This window comes from Stegodyphus dumicola, chromosome 7 (assembly GCF_044657685.1).
Source record: "Stegodyphus dumicola isolate Sdum_Otavi_A_Nest chromosome 7, ASM4465768v1".
Lineage (NCBI taxonomy): Eukaryota > Metazoa > Arthropoda > Arachnida > Araneae > Eresidae > Stegodyphus > Stegodyphus dumicola.
The window spans coordinates 203818016-203840471 of NC_140774.1; the positions used below are offsets into that span (position 1 = coordinate 203818016).

The following is a 22456-nucleotide window of genomic DNA, read 5'->3' on the forward strand; positions in this document are numbered from 1 at the left end:
GTTTAACTCATGTTTGAATTCTTGTTCAGTTTTCACGCACTGTCTTTTTCTGTAGTGGATGTTCTATTGTTTACGAACATGTATGCAAAAAAGAACACAATCTTTGTAAGCAGGCATTTTTTAAAAAATAAATTTTCGTATTATTTAATAAGCAGTAGAGGGCACCGGCTTGTGTATCCTGGTAACCGCGAAACCGTAACCGTTGAGCTAGGGCCATGAAGCAGAACTTGTTTTCGTATCGTTTGTTGCATCCCATTTGGTTTTTTGATACGCTCTTGAACTTTTTTTTAATTGGCACAGTTTCATCCATTGTTTTCGGCAATGATACGATTGTTGTGTAGATGTTTTAGTGGTTATACTTCGTTGTTTTGAAAAAAATCTGATGCGCACGCCACATGACTTCCTTATACGGCCTATTAAATTATACACAGTTTTTTGAGCACTTTATTAAAATTTATTTCCTCGAATTATGTAAATTAATTAACCGATCCCTCAAGGCAAGTTGAAAATGACATCAAAAATTGCGAATTTTGAAATGAAATATACCGATCAACTTTTTTCGTACTTCATTTCGATTTCAGTAAGTCAAACTTCTTATATTCTCTTTCCCAAACCATAATGAGTATAAAACTTTCCAAAAAGTAAGTACAGAACAGGGAGACAACATTAAAAGTTAAGATTTTGTTATTTGTCTATTTTTTATTTTAATTTTAAATTGTCAAAATGTCTACGACCGACGTTTGCGAAAAATAATGGCCGGGTATATATATGTATTTACCGTATTTATGCGAATCTAATGCGCATCCCCATTTTAAAACTTTAAATAATAAAAAAATTGTTTGTCGGCGAATGTAATGCGCATCAGTGGTATGAGGAATTTATTGAATCTTATTTTATACAACAATGGATTTGTATATAAACTATCAATCAATGGTATGATAATTTTATTTAAATTTAGATACCATATTTTATACTTAAATTTAGATACCATATTTTATACAACAATGGATTTATACATAAAGTAACAGAACATAGAATTAACGTATTAGTGGGCTATTGTTATGTGAAACAATCGTTGTTAATTACCACTACCGTATATACGGTACATATCGTAAAGTATGAACATGAAATAAATGGTAACATTTCTATCTAGCTAACAGTTTCTACAATCAGTGATTAATAGTAAACGTCTTTATTCACTATTTTGATGATAACTTTTTTAGTCCCCTTCTCCGTAATGGTGTAGTTACGAGGCATATCAAACCAAATTGGCGTCTCGTCAGCGTTGCCAATTTGCCCCATTGAAAAATTCTTTTCCTTCCGAAGTGTGATGACATACCGCTAAAATGTTAGTAGTTTTCCCTCAAAATCTGCAGGAAGCTTTTGGCATATTGTTGTACGGCGTCTTAGAAATAAGCCCATCCGCTTCATAAACCGATCCACCCATCGACGGCTAGCTTTAAACTCTCGTTTCGGTATTCCAATAACTTCAGCCTCCTCTTTTGCTTCATTTCTTATAGTGTCGCTAGTCACAGGTTGTCCATTCTTCCTCCTTTCACGTACAAATTCCAAAACTTTTTCTTCAATTTTAGGGTGTCTTCCTTTGCGAGGGCCAGTGAATTTCTTTCTACTAGTTTTAGTTGCAAACAGTGCCAATTTCTGTTGCCGCCACAAGCGAACATTGCTCTCAGCTACGTTAAACTCTCTCCCAGCCTCTCTATTGCCATTTCTTTCAGGATAAAGAATTACTTTACGTTTGACAGTAGCGTCATATGACATTCTTCTCTGGTTGCCCTCCATTTCGTGACTACGTACTCTGCAGTATGCAATAATGTGTCAACGATAAATGTAACGGTAAATGTAGTCGAGAAATACAGTAATCCATTGTTACGATTTAAATTCTGTTGACGTCATCGGCGAACTTTGCACTCGAATCTAATGCGCACCCCAATTTTGAGTACTACATTTGGCCAAAAACGATGCGCATTAGATTCGCGTAAATACGGTATTTATTATACTTTTGGAATGCTGCCCAATGCAGTAAAAAAGGGAGGTACACAGCCTAAATATAAAAGTAGTCCCATGTACAAAATTTAAACGTTCTACGGCTAATCTTTTTTTGAAATGCGAAAAATTATATGTGTATGCGCACAGACGTCACGAAAAAGTCGATTTTGTATCCATTTTAGAATTAAGGGTCCTTTATTCTGTCCCTACTTATAAACGTTAGGGGGGGATTGAGAAAACAAAAAGTAATGTTTATTCTCGTCGAAATTTTTAAAATAAAAAATTTTCACGATTACCAAATTTCCGTTCTTTTGTACAAGGAAGTTAAAGAAAAGTGTTTATCTGTAATGCTTTATGTTTTAGTGATTGATTTGGAGTATTGTAGTGCATTGGATTTGGCGGTATGTTTTCTTTCGGTGGATGGCTATCATTGGTTAGAGGTTTGAAGTTGAAAGTAGTTTGGTTAAATATAAAATAAAAATTTTCAGTTTCAAGTGAAGAAGGGATTGTAATCGAGTCTGATGCATCCTCCTTTTGATAACATTAAATATCAGATTTGATTGAATTCCTCTTTTATACTTTTTCAGGTTTTTATAATTTTTTGGTTTTAGTTTCACATGTCTTAAATTCTTGTTTTGCATATTTTCAGGATGTTGTGAAATTTATTGGTATTAAATTTCACGTCTTTTGTGTAAAATTGGTTCTAAATTTCTTATTTTTTCTCTAGACTGACCAGTTTTCTGCAGCATATTGCGCTGAAATACTTGGTACAATTATGTTTTCTTTGTAATTTTGCTTGTGTCTTAAATAACTTTTGTGTTTAAACTTTAATCAACATTTTTTAACATTCAAATTTGATTTGAGTTTTACATTCACTTTATATTTGTCAGTTTTCTCGTTATAATTTAATTCTTCTTGTATTTAAACTTTTTGTAATTGCAATTTATTTTAACTTAGTGTTAAAAATTATTCACAGGAACCACAGTATCACATTTGCTTTAAAGCAATAGCATGAAGAATTTCCTTTCTAACTTGTTTTCTAATTTTGCAAAATTCGCAAAATTTTTGACCGCACAGGTCTTTTTTAGTTTGTTCTCCTTTCTTAAATTAAATATATAAAGAAAAAGAAAGACACTAGCATTTAGTGCGATATCCTTGTTCCTATGTTTAAGAAAGTTTTATACTCGTTATGAAAAAATAAAATTATAATATCATAATAAGTTTAACTCTTGTACGACGAATTGAATTTCAAAATTTTGCAATTTTTTATGTCATTTTTACTTGTCTTTAGGGATTGGTTATTTAAGGTAGGCCGTACAAGGAAGTCATGTGGTATCCACATCAGGTTTTTTACCTTATGCGAGTACCTTACTCGGTCCATTCTATACGACTAAGGTGTTTACCGTTGATAATTAAATAATATACATTAAACCAGTAATAATATACATTAACCAGTGTGAAATAAATATAAATATTGAGGTTTACTTGGGGAAAAAAATCGACCAGTATGTATGATTATGAAGTGTTTTCTGCTTTATAACCTACTGGATTTTAACGTTACCAGAATACTGAGTCTTCCCAACGAATGACATTTTGCGGTTTTTCCATGCCCTAGTTGTGTTGCCATGAACGGTATTGGAAACGACCACTTTTATGCTTTGAAAACAGTAATGACACGTTTGTGTGTGTCTCAATTTTTGTGTGTCTCAATTGAGGGACTGTTGCAGTTTCGGTGTACAGTTATAGTCTCGGTCATTGTTCTTCCAAAAATGACCTTAATTTGGACAGTCGAAGGACAGAATTACTTAAACTCGCGTTTGTTCGTCAGTATCGATTTAAACTCAAATTCGTTGTGTCTACAAAACATTTTTTTAATAATTTTTTTCAGTGTGAAGTGTCCTTCCCCTCCTCTAGTTGCTAGTTTTTTATATTTTTTTTTTATAAGTGAATCCTTAGTTCAAACTGTAAAACAAGATCTTTGTTTCCCTTTGTTTTTCTCGGCTTTTAAATAAAGATCTGTCGCCCTTTGTGAGATGAGATTCTTATTGTTAAATCGGTAATTCTCATCTGAGCATTTCTCCTGCAGTTTTTGTTTTGTCTTCGGTTGAGGATTTATTGTGCTTTGTTCCCTGAAACATAAATTTAAAACTTGAGGAGTTTGGCAGGCACTGCGCCGCTGCTTTGCAAGTTTCGGTTTTCAATTGGAAAGACGTGATTCCTACCTTCACCGGTATTAATATGACCTCGTAAAATAAGATTTTTTTTGGGTGAGAGGGGGTCGAAAATGTTCGGAGATCCACTCAATTTGTTGGAAAAAGAGATTATTGTACAGTAATAATAATTTTTTATGTTTTGTTGCTGGTCAAAATACACTCCCTCCTCCCACCCAAAATAAGTATTGAGCGGTAAGCGATGTCGTATTATTAAACAGGTACAGTTGGAATAACTAATTCATGCAACAGTAAGCTAAATTTGAAACATATATATATGTTACCGTGAAAGACCGAAATTGGAGAATGTCGACTTTCACTAGAGAATATCAACATGCACCAAATACGTCGGTGAAAGACCGAATATTTCACTACATTCTTGTATATTCGGACTCTCACCAGTGTATGTCGACAATCACAGATATGCTCTGGTGAAAGTCGAAAAGAGATGTCATAAAGTGCCATAATAGTTTAAGTTGTGTTGCAATAAATAAGATTTGAATCACATAATTTAGTAAGTTTTTTATGACTGTTATTTTATTTTCTCATTTAGAACGTACTGTATAATTAAGTAAGTTTTTAACTTTTATTATTTTCCTTTCTCATTTTGAATGTATTGTGTGTTTTAGGTTCTCATTTTCTTAAGTTCTTATTTCAAGTTTCAATAGAAAATATAATATTGTTATATGTTCAACATTCACCATTAGTACATGGTGAATGTCGACATTGACCGGTGTAAGTCAGAAATAAGAGTATTTGGAAAATATTTCGGACATACACCAAGAGACTATGTGAATGTTAATATTCACCGGTGAAAGTCAACATTCTCCAGATTTCGGTGTTTCACCGTAACATATACACATAGAAGAGAAAAATCTGATGTGTACGCCACATGACTTCCTTGTACGGAATATTAAATTATACGCTCGCAAATATTCAACTCGCAAAAATTCCTTTCGCAACTAGCTGCTGGCAAGAACGAACCATTTTCAACATCGCGCACCTGATGTTTTGCAGAAATTATTAAAGAATTCAAAATTCAACGACAATTGAGTGTCGTTGTGTCGCGCCTCGTTGCTTCCTTTGACATTGCAGATGACAGGTCATAGGAGAGGCTGATTGTTTGAAAATGGAACATTATTTACGTCATGGTCCCCCCTTTTTTTAGCATAAGAAAGGAAAGCAAAAGGTATGCTACCTTGAATCGCTAATGACATTGAATCTTCGGAACTGAGAGACAGAAATTAAACCCGCCCTTTTTTTGTATATGTTACCGACGAAGTATGAAATCCAGCATTCTATAGAATGTCCAGGCATTGTATATAATGCCTAAAACTAGCCGGCAATGTATAAAACGATTCATATTTCACACTCAAATGACAAACCGGCAAAGTAAGAAATACATTTCCCATTCGTTTCGAAGAACCGAAACCACTTACCAGAAGTTAAATAAATGATGAAAAAAGGCTAAAATGACTAATAAGAAGGAACCACGGGACTACTGGCCGCTGAATCGCTAGATTGTGATATTTGTGGAAAACAAAAGTACATTCATTTATCCTGTTCAAGAAAGCATCAGTACTATACAGTATTATTGCGTCACAGACGCCGAATTATTTTTCGTATTTCATGAAAACTCATTTGAGTACTGAACAGAAACGACGTGATAGAATGTCGAAAGAACTTTCAACCAATTACAAAAAGTTACACTGAATGATATTGAACTGTAACAATCACCTTTGTGAGCCCTGCCAGAAAAAAAAAAAAAAAAAAAAAAAAAAAAGGTATTAAAAAGGGCACTGATTGTGATACTTAACGATTGTTTCTGAATTTAACTTCCGTTGTCAAGTAGGTCTTGCCAATTCCCAGTCTCGGCCAGATAGAAAATACAGATTTATTACGCTGTATCAAGGTCGCCTCTTTTTTTTTTTTTTTTTTTTTTTTTTTTTACAAATTTTGAAGAACAGTTTTTAATGGCACTCTTTCATTAATTTTTCAAAATAACATTTGTATTATTTTAGAGGAATGAACGTATTATAACCTTTTTTTTCACATACTTTGCCCTAAGAGTATTTGTCATTCTATAGAATGCCTAGGTATTATATACAATGCCTAGGTAAAGTATGTAATAATTTTCTGATTTCATATTTTGCCTAAAATCGTCCGGCATTATATACTATGCCTAGGCATTCTGTATAATACCGGCGTTTCGTACGTTGCGGGTAACATACATATGTTACCGTGAAAGACCGAAATTGGGGAATGTCGACTTTCACCGGAGAATGTCAACATTCACCAAATACGTCGGTGAAAGATCGAATATTGCATTACATTCTTTTACATTCGGACCCTCACCTGTGTATGTCGACAATCACAGATATGCTCTGGTGTAGGTCGAAAAGAGAGGAGTGTATGTACACGCTGTCATTGCAAAAGGAAGTGTTCCACAAACAAATGCAGTTGTAAAAGCAAGGGCCTCTTGTGAAATTCAAAGTGTCATAATAGTTTAAGTTGTTGCAATAAATAAGATTTGAATCACCTAATTTAGTAAGTTTTTTCCTTTATCATTCTGAATGTACTGTGTGTTTTAGTTCTTATGTTCTTAAGTTCATTTTTTAAGACTCAAGTGCGTTTTTTCGCGACTGAATTACTGAGAAGAAAATATAATATTGTTATATGTTCAACATTCACCTTTAGTACATGGTGAATGTCGACATTTACCGGTGTAAGTCAGAAACAAGAGTATTTGGAAAATATTTTGGACATACACCAAGCGACTAGGTGAATGTTGACATTAACCGGTTAAAAGTCGACTTCTCCAGATTTCGGTGTTTCACCGTAACATATATATAGAATGATCGACGCCATGGATGGATGGAATAGGAATATTCTTGAAAATTAATTTGCTGTGGGTTCTTTAACCCTGTGCTTCCCGTATGATGTTTCGCAGAAATTATTAAAGAATTCAAAATTCAACGACAATTGAGTGTCGCTGGGTCACGCCTCGTTGCTTCCTTTGACATTGCAGATGACAGGTCATATGGTTTGAAGTGGTTGTTGGATTTCAAATGAATGTAGTTTTTATTTTATACGTGCTTTAATTTAACTTTTACTTACTTTCCTTTAATTTTTTTTTTTTTTTTTTCTAAAACGTTGAGGGATTTTGTAAAAGCAGCTCTATGAATCTTTTTTTCAAATTTAATAGTTTCTTTACTTGCCATTTTATACTTTAGAATTCCAAACTAACATCTCTTGTGTCCCGTACAAAATAAAAAGTACATTGATTTGAAATTCAATAGTGGTAAAAATTGACCTTGCTTCTGTTATATTGAGAAGTGTACAACTAACTGTTCTTTTGGTAAGATCTAAAACTGTAAAGTGTTTCTTTTGGAAAAATAAATTTTATCAACCTGTCATCGGTTCTGTGTACATTTAATCTATTAGGAACCCGTACGCATGCATAAATTTTACTCCGAGAAGAAAGACATTGTGCATACATTCTGACATTGCTCCTTTTTCTGCGACTGAGCGACTGCCAATAAGAAAACGTGTTTTCGATTATCGAAAATTTTCCTCATTTGTCATTCTAGCATTCCGGAAATGATTTATAGAGATTCTGCGGAAATGCAGGAAGTCATGTATTATAGAAGACTGGTACTAGAGGAAAAAAGATAACTTTTGGAATTATTTGTGCAGATTTGGTGTGCTAGAAATGAAATAACAAAACGATAATTTGATTGGAAAGAAATTGTTTGACATAAGCTTACTTCAGTTTGGTTGATGATATGTATTTTAATCTCTCAGACTATAATTCAGATTAATTTGGGGGATTAAGGAGTAGGCCCTTCAGAAACTTCATCTACTTAAATTATAACTTCTTGTTGAATTTAACTTTAAGTATTATATGAAGTGTATTTTGATCTAATTTTTGCCACATTTATGTTTGCATATTCGTGTAGCATATTCAACAGTTTTGTCGAAAACACGAAATTTGAAGCAAAATAGACAGCTTATTTTTAGATGGAATGTTCATATTTATCTTTTAGTTAGAAACATTAAGTTAAAAATTGATTTTCACTAAAGATTAGGAGGGCAACAAGAAAACGTGGAAGACCCTTGTAAAAAGTAAATAGTTGTGAGGATTTCGAATATTCGAATTATTTCCGTCAGCTAATACATTTTAAGCAGTCTCGAATTTTTACTTATAGCAAACAGCAGGCATGCGATTGCGATCTGGAATACTTTAACATAATTAAATGAGTAACATAAAACTTGTACTTCAATAAATACTGAAATTTAGTCATCGTACATGTTTGAAGATAACCTCGTTGCATTTTAAAATAAACAGCAAAATCTTCCTCATTTAAAATATTCTGCTGCTATGAAAGTGAATCATTTCTGTTCATTTTTTCAAAATAGGTAGGTTTTGTATTTTAAAAGGTTGGAATGCTCACTTCGAAATGACTCGCTGCTAGTGCGGAAGAAAAACTTTATTCTTTATTATCTGAAATTTCGCTTCCAGATTGGCTCAAATAGCCCCCCTTTTTATAAATATTTAGCATGCCGCATTATTAAAAAAAATTGTGGAGACATTAGGTTAATTGGCAAAGTCGGAGAGATGAAAAATGAGCAATCGCCTTGGCCGGGAATCGAACCACGGACCTCTGGAATACCGGCCCAGCTTGCAGAACCACCACACCACGAAGGCACGCTAGGAAAGCGGGAGTCCCCCTTTACCTTATATACTCATCCTTTTTAGGAGACTCAATCGCCAAATCCTGGGTGAGGAGAATCATCATTCAACACCCTTTTAGTTCAGGCGCCACTGTAGAGACATTAGGAGTTTTTTGGAGGCCGGAGAGATGAAAAGTTAGCAACCATCTTCGCGGGAATCGAACCACGGACCTCTGGAATACCGGCCCAGTGTCCAGAAGCACTACACCACGAAGGCACGCTAGGAAGGCGGGAGAAATTATTAAGAATTTGTAAACCTCTTAATTTCTGCAACTTCGTACATTGAATCATTTCTTAGTTTATGTTCCTTAAATCGTAATTCGCTCAGAGAAGACAAGCAATTATTTCTATACCGATTTAAAAACAAATTCCCTTTTTTAGGTAATCCTACAACAGCTTTATTCAAAGACGGAGCAAAGCGCAAATGTTAACAGAGCATTCCTGCCGCATGTCTGTTGTAATTTCTGCCCAAGGGTTATTTGGCTGTTTTATTAGACAAGTTGAGGTTTTCATTGGCCACAACAGTCAGGTAAATGCATGTGTATGGCGTGGTCAAAAGTTCAAGCATGTGGAAAAGATTCAATATGTCTTAGCTTGAATCTTTAGGCGGCCATATTCCACTATGAAACGTGAGCAACCGGCTTTGCTGGGCAATGCGCCAGTGACGAAGCTTTGGAGCAAAGGAAATTAGGTCTCTGTGGACCTCCTCTCCACCGCAGACCACCTGTCCCCCCCCTTCTAACCATCCGTTCTTCCCTTGAACTTCGCTTCGTCCGTCATGGTAGATGGGTCGATGACATCGTAATGTCAACACTTCTGCCTTACGATCGTTGTTTGAACTACGCAGGATGAGAAGTCACGAAATTAACTTCCTAATAGTTAATGCTAGTCCTCTACTTCTGTGATAAAGAAATAAATATTTTGCGACTCGATTCTTCAGTTAAATCGGATACTGTATTGCAGAGTTTCTTTCTGAGTCGCGACCCGTTTTTATCACTCAGACGTTTTCGCGACCCCCAGGACACCATAATATTTACAAAATTTATGTGGGACCTCATAAGTAGTGCGCAAATCCGACACACCCATGAGTGAAACCGTCAATTTTTTCACTTGTACTGTAATATACTATTGCAGTTTTAGGTCATTAACTTTAATTTCTAATTTTAAGACATAGAACAATGTGAAAATTTTAAATAAGTAACAGATGAAATGATAGCGTCACATGCAATGAACATATTATAAAAAGAATACGTGGAAATGTTTTCGTTTTTTTCTTTGTCTGTCTTGTCTTAGCTTTATCTCTTTTCAGATACATTGTCCAAAAATATTTGGTAATTGTAAAATTATTGTAATAAGTTAAAGAAATATCAAAACTGCTAAAATTTTGGCGACCCCCCCCTGCTGCTGGTCCCAGGGCGTCATGACCCACAGTTTAAAAAACCCTGCTGTATTGTCTAGAATCTAAGAGGATGTTTTCCCCTTAAAATGTTCCTCTAGAAATTCTATCCGTCTGATATATGTTGCCATTAAAAAATTTTTAATTTATCGTTTAAACCAAAACTTTCTTGAATAGTTTACCATAAGATACTAGTTTGACCATTTAGTCACATATGCATGTGATTGACCTAATATTTTATTCAGAAACTCGTTAACCGCTGTCTGCTCCCCCTCTCTCCTCAGAGTTCAGTTCGAAAGAAAATAATGAGTTACAGTTACTACTAGCTGTAAAATTAAACCATTAATTAAAATTTGGAAATCTGGCAGTTAGCAATTACTCCGAAAGCTATCAGATCATTCTTTACAAAACATGGTTGATGTTGAAATCTATAATTAATGAAAGTGAAAAAAAAAATGTAAGAATCGTGCTGCTAAATAAGTTTAATCATAATTTCTTAAATTTTTACGTATTGATGCGTATTTTAAATCTGATGGGTTTTTAATTTTAGTCTTAGAGTAATTCTTAATGTTCATTAACTGTGCAATATCTTTCAGTGTATTTTTGATTATTATTTTAGTCATTTATTTCAAACCAAACACTTATCCCCACACGCACACAAAAAAGGATATTACAGTAACCATATAAATTCTAATTGTAGTTAGATAAATATTAAATTTCTTTAGTATAACAGTTTATAACAGTTATTAATGTGAAATATTCACCTGTTTTTTTTTTTTAAACGTAAGTGTTGAATTTGAGGCCTGGTTTTCAATATACGTACGGGAATTTCATCTTTTATAGAAAGAAGATGATACGCCTCTGTCCAAGTTCTTTTAAAGTTAGGTTCTGAGGGTGAACAGAAGTGCAAGAAAATAGACTCCTTCCGCAATTGTTTCTGTTGACAGGGATGGAAAACAATAAATTTTCTTTGGCAGCTCCTTTAGATGGGATACAATAAAACTATAAAATTGTTAGTATCCATCTTCACTTTTTTATACTGCCAGTAATTTAAATGTTTCAAGATTCCCTTTTACAACATGATCTTTTGTAAGTGTAATTTCCTTTCAAATCCATTAATTTTGTCACTTGAAGTTAGTATATTTTCTCCGTCGCCTTTCAGTGACTTACTGAGTTGATTCAAATGATGAAAAATAGCTGCTAAATAAGCTAGCATCTGCACCCACATTTGATTTTCAAAGCATTTGATAAAGTCTAGTTTGTCGTTTTGTTAAAAATGTGCATGCATTTCTTCCTTTAGCTCAAAAACTCTGCCTCTTGGATTTCAGTGTATGGCAATAGATTTGTGTGCTATTTATCCATGTTTTCACAGAGCTTTTTAAAAATTCTGGGGTGAAGTGGTTTTTCTTTAATGAAGTTTACCATTTATTTAACATTATCAAATACCTTTTGAAGTTCATAGAGATACTGGCATCAGCATTTTGCTATGAATAAAACAGGTGGAAACAATGTCGACATTTTTTCCTTTTACAAGAGAAACAAAGCCTTTCATGGAGCCAACTGTGGAAGTAGCATCATCCGTGATTTATCGACTTCCTGTATTGTCCAAATGTGGAATATTTTCAGTTTTCCTTACTGCATCTTCTCCCGACATTTTACTCACTATATTTTTATATGTGGACGTTATTAGATTCTCACCGACTGTGTGACTACCAAATAACTTGCTTCCTGAGCCTTTTCACCAACTGTGAACACTTTATGATTACAAAAGCTGTAGTCTGTTTAGTTCGAGATTTTAACAAAGTCTTAAAATAATCAAGAGTTTGGTTTGTTGTAAATACCTGTTCAAATTTACTGGAGCTATTGCTGTATTCAGAAGTTTTATTTTTATACAAATAAGGCACAAGAGAAGAGAACATTCTGGATTACCAGCCCATCGATTAAGCTTTCATTGTAACGATGAACCTTTTTTGCACCTCTTTCTTTATAAGTATTTTCTAATTTTTATGAGATTCTAAATCTTAACTAGTCTCTTCGGAATTGTAGAATATCGGAAATATAAAATCTATGGAATATAAAATTGGGGGATCTGAAAAAATACTAATAAGATAGTAATAAAATAATAGTAAAGTAAAAAAATGCAAAATAAAAAATGCACTCTAACATTCTGTTTAATTGCCACATGGTCTTAAACCAAAGAATATGCACAGACGTTCTTTGCCTGAACTTCTTGCATCACTATAATGCCTACACAGTCACACTAGATTAAAGTCTGTGATGATTGAAAAGCTGCCTTTGATTGTTCAGCTAATGCTCAGTTAGACACGTTGCTTGCATTTGCAGCTCAGATGTACAATTTAATGAAAATAGCTAAAGAATAAGTTAATTTTCTTTAAAAAAAAAGTATAAAATTTAAGAATTGATTTGATTATGCAAATAACAGAGAAATTCATACGAGTGTTGATAACGAGTCTTAACTGAGCATAGCCGAACAGCCAAAGGCATCTTTTCAGTTATCATCAGCTAGTTCGCTTATCCCATTCACAATCATTTTCTCCACCAAAGTTTACCGAATCAGGAGAAAAAATTATCTTTTGTGACATATGTGTTTTTCACATGTTTGTTGCAAGATTCTTAAACAATTTTTTGCCGAACTCTAGGAAGCGTGTTTGGGAAATGCTGATCCAGGTTATTAAATTCCCTTATTACACAGTGTGAAGGTTAAAGGAAGTTCTATCTTTATTTGAAATTTGTATTAGAAATCATGCATGGATCTTTATTTTGCATAATTTGTTTAAAAAATTTAATTATTAATACGTCTTCTGGGATTCGAACTTGGATACAATGGTATGGCAGTCGGCGTAACTAACCGCATTCTGTATTATTCTTGTGACAACTTTGTTTGTTGAGAAACTGAGCAACAGTGTTAATTTATTTACATATCTTGAATTTTATATATGTTTTATTAATATTTGTATTACCTAATCACCTATGCATATTCTACATAACATATATGTCCTGCGTTTATACAAGGTGGTTAAAACACCCTTACTCTGAGCTCTCTATACATCAAACTACTGAGTATAAAGGCTCCAAAATTGTTAAACATATTATTCAAGACATGGGGAAATGGATTACGGGGAAAAAAAATTAGTTCCAGAAACACTGATAGGTGCCGTTGTACAATGGAACATATACTGAAAAGAGACAAAATACACATTATAACATATTTTATTCGAATGTACCAAACATTCATATCACAAAAACCTTATTGATGCAAGGGAAGCTGCTCAATATGGTTTCCTTCAAGATGTAAAATCTGCAGTCTGTGAACAGCTTGTTCAACTGTGGATCTTAATTGGTCGATTGAGATGCTTCTCACATGCAGAGTGATACTGTCTTTCAAATCTGCCAAAGTTACCAGATGTCGTTGATAAACAAGATTTTTTTAAATAACCCCACAGACTTGGGTTAAGATCTGGAGAACAAGATGGTCAGAGAGCAAAATTGCAGTTACAATGATAGTTTAAGTTTCTTAACTTTTTTGTATTCTTTTGTTTCATATCAGCAATAGAAATTAAAAAGGAATATTTCCATATCTGTCTTTTTTTTTTGTTTGTGATTATTTGTGCCTTTTTAGCATATTTTCCGTTGCACAGCGCCAGCTATTACAGCAACATTTTCTTTTTTTCATATAATCCAATTTTCTTTTTTTCATATAATCCGTTTCCCCATGTCTTATGACCATGAATAGTATGTTGAACAATTTTTGGGGCCTTTTTAAACTCAGTAGTCGATGTATAGAGAAGTCAAGAGTAGGGGTGTTTTAATTTTAACCACCATGTATTTAGTATTCGTACATTGCATGGTATCATTTACATTTTATTCAGATTTTAATCTGTGTTTGCTTGATTTAATAAATGCTATTTCATCTGACGGCCTTGCGTAAGGTGCTGTGCTCTGGCAGATAATGTTTGACATTTGCTGGGTTGGTAAATAGTTCTGTACGGATATAGGAAATATATCTGGGTCAGAGACAACTCAGCAGTTTGTGTCACTAGTCACAGTACCAGGCTGGGCAGTGGCTGTATGTGCATCAGTTAGTACCATGTAATTGAGAATAATTCCCCCTATCTATTCAGTATTGTATTTCATAAATATTGCAGACATTTTACTCTCTTATTTAGAATTTTATTATTTCTATTATCTATAAATAATATAATTAATCTTAATTTCTTTTGCAGGTAGAAGATGCTGGTGGTGTTGTGGGCATTTATTGCCCTTATTGCATATTCATATGGACAAGAGTAAGTAAAAAAAAATTCTGAAGTTTGTTCTGTAATATTTTTCTCACCACCTTTTTTTAAATAATTTTTTCCTTTTATATATCTATATTGCGGGGATGCATGATTGTATTTCGAAGTAGCATGATTACTATGGATTGTGTTGTATTCAGTAGTGTGTGAATTAACCAGAACTGAAGGTTATTTAAAAAATATTTTGTTCTTTGTGAATGGCAACATTTTACCTGAATTTATCTCTGCAGTTTGTCATTTCATAGCTATAGCTCTTACGCATGCTTTTTTAAAATTTTTTTATTTTTTATTTATTTTTTTTAAAGCACAGCAGATTTTATGCGTGAGTCGTATCACTTTTATTGAAGTCGTATGAGTGAGTCGTATCACTTTTATTGAAGCCTAAAATTCTATTAGTTCCCTTCTTTCAAAGTGTTGTCATGCTGTAACTCAATAAGATTCTCTTCTTCCACAGAAGTAAATCCAGATGCAGCTCTAGTATATTCTCATCCAGATGGAATGAGCAGTGAAAAGGTCATTCTAGCCATGTACATGTTCTCAGGTTAAATTGTCATTAGGTATAGCACAATCGAGAAGGCGCAGCATTGCCGGCTCACGCTGAAAAGAATAAAATATTTTGTGCCAGCAAATATAGGGTCAAGTAAAAACAAACCACAAAAACCTACATAATTTTAGCTTCTTTGTTTTCATTTTGTTAAGCCAAATATCTTGGTTCAGTTAATTATGAAGTTTTTACAATATTTCACAGTGCCCCTATGTAGAGCCTATGACATCCCTAGGGTGTCGTAGTGTGCAGTTTTTGAACCATTGTATCCAGTGGTTCTGGACCTTCCCCCCCCCCCTTCGCCTTTTCACCACTGCTAAATAAATGATCATCCCTTCCTAGAAACATATAGAAAATGTTGTAGATACGGAACTTGAATAAAAGTAGTTTTTTATATTCATAAACTAAAATTAAATAGTTAACAGACAGATGAATAAAGTGCTAACTGCATTCCCCCTTTCTGAAACTGAAATTTCTTCCATGGTTGAGGGAAATTCTTCCCTTTAATGGTTATGAGATTCACTTGCAGTGTGGTACTGATTATTTCCTTTTTAGTTGCCAAATGAGTAATTTCACTAAAAATAGCCCACCTTATACTCCCGAATCGAAACCTAAACAAATGCTAGTATTCTAAACTTGTTGGTTATGTAATTTTCTATGTCATTTTTCTTTTAGTGCAAAAGTCCCTAAATAAGGGTGTACAAAGTAATTATTGCCCATTTTTTGAGGTTATTAACATAATGTTTCATTTTTACATATTGAAGCAAACTACCATATTTCATTGATTATCATCTTAATAAGCATTACCAAATAAATACTTTGTCAGAAGTCTCCAAAATTGGACTGTCAACTAAGATTAACTAAATATTATTCTCCATTGTTTCCCACCCTCTTGCTTAAGCCGCGAGCGCATGCGCTTGTACGAGTGACACGAGCGCACGCACTGGGTCCAAGTACCTGATACGGGATTTTTGAAGAAAAAATTCCAAATAATCAAAAAACAATAAAACATCTGTGCCAATTTTAGGATCAGACTTTAAAAAAATATGCATATTTAATAATTTCTGCAAATGCTTTTATGAAATAAAATTTCTAAAAGTAATAGAAAACTGTATTCTATATTAACATGGGGGGGAATACTGTATCTTCATGTCGTTTCTTTATTAGCTCTGTTGTTTACTCTGCATATATTCTTTATTTTCTTTATTAGCACTGTAGACACCGAGAAAAAAATGCAACAACAAATGATAGCATACTTTGTATAAATACAAAGTGCTGTGTGTTGCATGTACAGATATTTTTCACATTCTGCGCAGCAAGTTTTCGTTTTTGTGTGCATTTTTGCTGGGCAAAAAAAAAAATTTTTTTTTTTTTTAAAATCTTTCCTGATAATTTTTCCGAATAAAGTAAATTTATGTCATTCTCACTCTTGTTTTCAGAATCTATGCTATCTCAGTTCCTGAGAATTGTTATCGTATGAACTAAACATTCCTTATCACTTCCATCCTCATTTTCTTCAATAATATTCTATGCCAGTTGATGCATCTAAGAACCTTTGCAACATTTCTTCCTTGTAAGATAATTTATGCAACACGTTTGCCGCTTTCTATACTATCACAAATCAACTATGTAATAGTAATATGAATATACATGCTGGATCTAAATGGCCCAATCTGATCAAAATCAGAATCAAAGCCCCAGTAAAAAAAAATTTCGAAACATAAAGATTTCGACCTCAGACACGGTGGACTTCAACAATTTGTATGAAATAGGCATGCTTTGAGAAGGATTTGTTTAATCGCGCAGTTCCATCAGACCCTGTGCGCGCACTCACGGGTTAAAGCAGGCTATATGTTGTTATTGCTTATCCGTACTTGAATAGTTTCATGTATTATTAAATTTCACATTGTAATAGAATTTGAAATTCTTATTTGATTTTCATAGGTCTACAACTATAGCTCCTACTTCATCAGCTGTATATACTGTGATAGCACCAATGAAACTTCGACCCAACATACCTTTTCATGTTAGTGCTTCAGCTCACAATATCAATTCTCCTTTAGAAATGAAAATTGAAATTGAAGGTCCAGCTGATAATGGCCAACATAATAATATTGCAAAGCAAGTAACTCTTAACTCTGGTAAGTTATTGGCAGTTTTGGAAATATTATTTTGTGAGTAGTTTGTGCTGTGAGATTATTGCAAAGATAAATATTGTTATATTTTTCCTTAACTATGAATTACTTTTATAATGTAAATAATCTGAAAGTTAAAAAAATCATCATCTATAATTTTTCATCATTTGGAAAAGCCTTAATTATAAAATGATGTGGCACTTCCTTGTTAAATCGGCCCAGTGCTTAGTCCTCAAAACTGACAAACTTATTAGTCCACCGGTCTATAACAGGCAAATTTCATGTACTGCCAAAAATCATGCAGTGGCCATTTTAATAAAAAAAAAAGTGCCAAAGTTGTTTTCAGCATTTGGTTCCCGTCCGTTATTGGGACCAGGTTGAGAAATATATGTACAGGGTGCGGCAGGGAAACTACTTTATTTTAAAAATGAATAACACAGATAGTATAAGTGATATCGGTTTAATTTTTTCCCAATTTATAGAGAGAAGTTTTTTTTATTACGGTTTAAAAATAATATCGTTAAGGTGGCCTCTGTTCTCGTCAATGCTTCGAGATAGTCAAGTTTTTAAGTTTCTTTCCACTTTTACCAGCATATCAGCGAGTATGTTGTCGATTAGCAGCTTGAATATTGTTTTTCAGTTGAGCCAGGGTCTTTGGACGTTAGAGATATCAGATAGCCCCACCACATGGGGATAAATCAGGCAAGCACGCTGGCCACTGACAGGTCGCCTCATAAAGAGATAAGGCGTCCAAGGAAATGTTCTCCAAGAAATCATGGTCCAGTCATACCTATTCTGGGTAATGCATACCAAACAGTAACATGCTTTGCAAGGAGGGGCTGCTCCTGAAATTCTCGGGGATTTGTGCCACTCCATTATCGCATGTTTTGCTTAATGCATGCTGCAGCCGGAAAAATGAAAATGAGCCTCATCGCTAAAGAACAGAAGGGATCGTGAGGTGTATCATCAAGAGCATTTTCATGAATGAAAATTGCATGGATTAAGTTTTCGCACCACTGCCAGTTTATATGGATGAAAATGCAGTACGTTGAAAAATATGACTGGATGGAGAACGCACGCTCCTCTCGTCCACTGCCATGATCGGTACTAAACCTACATGACATAAAACTTAAGATACCGTTCTTTTCAATGAGCGCCACCCCACCCTTCTGGGAATAAATGGTGCTAGATTGCACACATTTCAAATAAGGAAGTTTTCCTGCTGCACCCGGTATGTATGCCTTTATGTATATGTTCACGCATGCAGCTGTATATGAAGGCATATATGTTTGCCTATGTATACTAGTGCAAATACATGTACAGACATACACATGTGCATACATACATTTCTGAATCCGGTCGCCCAATAACAGAAAAGTGCCTAGCATTTCTAGGTATAAAAACCTCGTAAAAATGGTAAAAGCAACTTTTTTTGCAAGTTCAGTATAATGAGAAAATGTTGATGAATTGTTTATTGATTGCTGGCAGCTGACCTCTGACAATAATAATTCAACTGGATACTGTGAATGTTTTGCGATTTTATAGTCATATGTTCTAAAAGAAGAATAAAATATAGAGTAAAAAAAAGGATAGAAGTACATGGCAATCTCTTTTTTTTTTTTTTTTTTTTTTTGTTACGTGAGTATATAATTGCTCAGTAAGGATATTTTTTTGTTCGATTCTGACTTATCTGCAATTGTCAACGTTATTCAGCTGATGAGTGGCAGTTTTATTCTGACTTTTCTTTTCTGATTAAAATCTGGTTAATTATGTAAAATTGTTTTAATCGATATGCTGTTTTATGCTTTCGCAAGAAGGGAGAAGAATTTAAATTCCCAGCTGATAATCATGCCCAATTATCAGATGAATTTGATGTGTGATATTAATTGTCAAATTATTAATGTTAGCAAAATTAAGGCAATGTACAGGGGGTTGTCTGCTTAAGTGAGAGCTACCTTCATGGAGAAATTTCTAATGAAAGCTAGATTGTATTTATGTTATATGAATAAAACCGTGTGTATTTATGTTATATGAATAAAACCATGAAGATGCGGGGCCAGGATTTGAAGCTGAGGCAAAATACCAGTAGTCAGCAGTCTTTACCCATTCATGGGCTGATGGGCAATCAAATTAGTGGGAGATGATGTTTATTTGTATGTCTTGTGGACTTTTAACACGTTGACTGCTGCACGCATTTGACATAGTTTGCCCATAATGCCGACTTGAAATTTTTATTATGCAATGTATATTATGTTGAAATGTTATGTATAGAAGATAATGTTAGTTATCTAATCGTGCTTAATGCATTTTATGTGGCGGGGTTACCAGTGACCCCCAAGGCACTGACTGTAGACCATTATTGCAATTTATAATGGAATTTTTTTACGATTTATTATTCTTCAAACCATTATAGTAACAATGGTACCGTTTAAAAACCAGTGGCACCCATGGCGCTGTAGCCAAGTCGAGTGCCGGTCACCGGTGACCCCCCAAGGCAGTCAACATGTTAATTGGTTTACTTGAGTTCTTCATCATTGACAGATGCTACTAGTAAGTGTTGCTATCTGTTGTGGATGAACAGGTGAATTGTAATCATTTTGTGATTGATTTAATTATGGGTGCTAGAGCAATAATTAACTTGGAGCTTGCTTTCAAAATGTTTATTCAGCTTTTCTCATATATTTTTTTAGATTGTAATATTGGTGTATGCATACAACAGACAATTTTCTAAACTTTATTATAATTATATGGTGACATTTTATATTTCAAAGTATAAAGCTGTAGAGGCAATTTATGCAAAATTAAGTCTACATAAGTAAAGAGTAAAAAAAGGATAGATTATGAAATGAAAGCTGAAAAATCTCATCTTGCTGTTTCTTATGGTTTAACTGCTGAATATCACCATATCTCATAATCATCGAATTTGGCTCCATTTTTAGCCATGTTTCACCAAAAGGTTATAATTTGAAATAAATTTTTTTGATAGCATCATGATTGATCTAACAGTTACATCTTTAACATATCAACAACAATGACCAAATTACATGTATTGTAATTCAAATACTTTCTTATGTATTTCAAATTAATTTCATATGTCCAGAATTAAAAATGAATTCAAAATCTTGTGTTGATTTTTTTAAAAATGATTTTTGACTTGTTTAGTAATTCTGTATTCAATTGCTTAGTAATTCTGTATTTAATTTCATTTCAGGTGAAACTCAAATCTTGAATTTTGAGGTAGAAGCTTTTTTTCTTCTTGGTCTTCCCGATTGTATTATTTCAAATAAGAAAGATTAATATAATTCTGAATGGCTAGATAAAACTTTCATAAAATATTCATTTGTAATTACTATTTAAAATTTTTTACTGTTATTTCTAACTAAGTATTTTGTCTGTATTTATTAGTTCTCATAACTTCTTTTCTATGAGAGTTTGATGGCTTTTTTCCCCAAAATCAGGAAGGAAACTTTCACTGAAATCTTTATTTGTAGTTAGGCTAAAATGCATAATTAGTATGCATTATCCTAATTTTGTTGAGAAACCAGCGTCCACGCTAAACTAAACTGTAAAAATCATTAAGAGCCACCATAAATTCTTTTCAGTCATACGTTAAAATACACAATAGGTTTTTGCATCTACGGATAATGATGGAAATTCAGTCTTTAAATTAATAACCTTTAAAAAATGTGATGGTACCAAATAAAGTTATTCCAGTTGTCCTAATTTTATGTAATCCTGACTTGACAAATAACTAATAAAATATTAATTTAGAAGTTAAACAATAAAAGTAACCAGATTCTTAGATTAAATATAATAACCAGATTATTAGAATAATAAAATAACCAGATTATTAGATTAAAAATGTAAAATATATTAATTTTATAAATAGTCTTTATTTGAATGATACATTGCAAATATCTTAGTTCAAATCTTTTTATGTATAATGTAGTATGTAACTTTAATATGCCATAATGCAGATGTACCATATGTACTTTAATTGTTATTGTTTTATCTGTGTACATTTTATTGAGGTTGCTTACCAGATGTTCTTTGGTACTAATTTGTTGCTTTTTCTGAGTACTGTTTCACCTATCCTTGACTTTGAATGCAATAATTTACGCTTGATATTATTATCTTATATGAATTGGTGTAACTACTTTTGTTTGGTCAGAAAATTTGTTTCCTATCTTGCATAAGTTTTCCTGTTTAAAACAGTCCCTCATTTAATGATCCTATGATTTGAAGGTACTGAAAATAATGAATCTCAAAAAAGTACTCAAAGCAATTAATGAATAACTTGTGAATCTCCTTTTATGTGTATCTAATATCATGTTTTTAACATTTAGATTGGAGAATGGAGTCCTGGGAACTACAGCCTTACTGTGATTGGTGAAGGAGGCATGTCATTTAGGAACCAGACTCTACTTACATATGAACATAAAAGCTATTCTGTCTTCATCCAGACAGACAAGGCTATATATAAACCAGGACAGCTAGGTAAGATTTTTGAAATGCAGCGTAACCTTTTGTTGTTGCTTATGCTGACTTGTCTGGCAAAGTCAGCCCAAGCCCACAAATTCCTCGTGACAAGGAGTGCTAGAATACGCCAGCCGTTGGCAATAGCTTTGAGCACCATTCAGGTGACAGTGCGATTTAGCTCAGTTCCGCCCCCAATTTTGATGGAGAGCACCCACAGGGGCTGACCCTTCAGCATGACGGTTGGCGTCGATAATCACTTATACTGGTTGGGCGGCTGCCTGCCCCTGTACAGTAGTACCTCTGTATATGTCATTAATCCATTGTCAAACCTCAGATATATACCAAACAAAATTTTCCAATAAGAATCGAAGGGAAAATAATCAATTTGAAAAGAATCCTATTGTTATTATTATAACACTATTTAATACTAAAATAAAAATACTGTAGATGGAATATATATTTTACGTAAATGGAGCACTCTACATTATATTCTGTTATGATGGGTGGAAAAAAAAGCTTTTTGTTATTTTTCTATCGCTGTACCCCAGAACGCATAGTTGCACGAAATGAAATACAAAGTTTTCAATTAAAAATATAACTTCATCGACGTATTGTACTCAGATTTTTGAAAAATA

The 22456-nt window shown here is 33.5% G+C and overlaps 1 protein-coding gene across 1 annotated transcript in view; it reads left to right on the plus strand.

Annotated features, from left to right (window-relative positions):
• Tep2 (Thioester-containing protein 2) overlaps nt 1–22456 on the plus strand; it is a 151130-nt gene that overhangs the window by 57594 nt on the left and 71080 nt on the right. The window contains exons 2-5 of the mRNA XM_085821260.1: nt 14592–14654; nt 17152–17348; nt 20554–20579; nt 21689–21839. Of these exons, the coding sequence (XP_085677386.1) occupies nt 14599–14654; nt 17152–17348; nt 20554–20579; nt 21689–21839 (430 nt within the window). The 5' untranslated portion in view covers nt 14592–14598. The remainder of the gene's footprint in view (nt 1–14591; nt 14655–17151; nt 17349–20553; nt 20580–21688; nt 21840–22456) is intronic.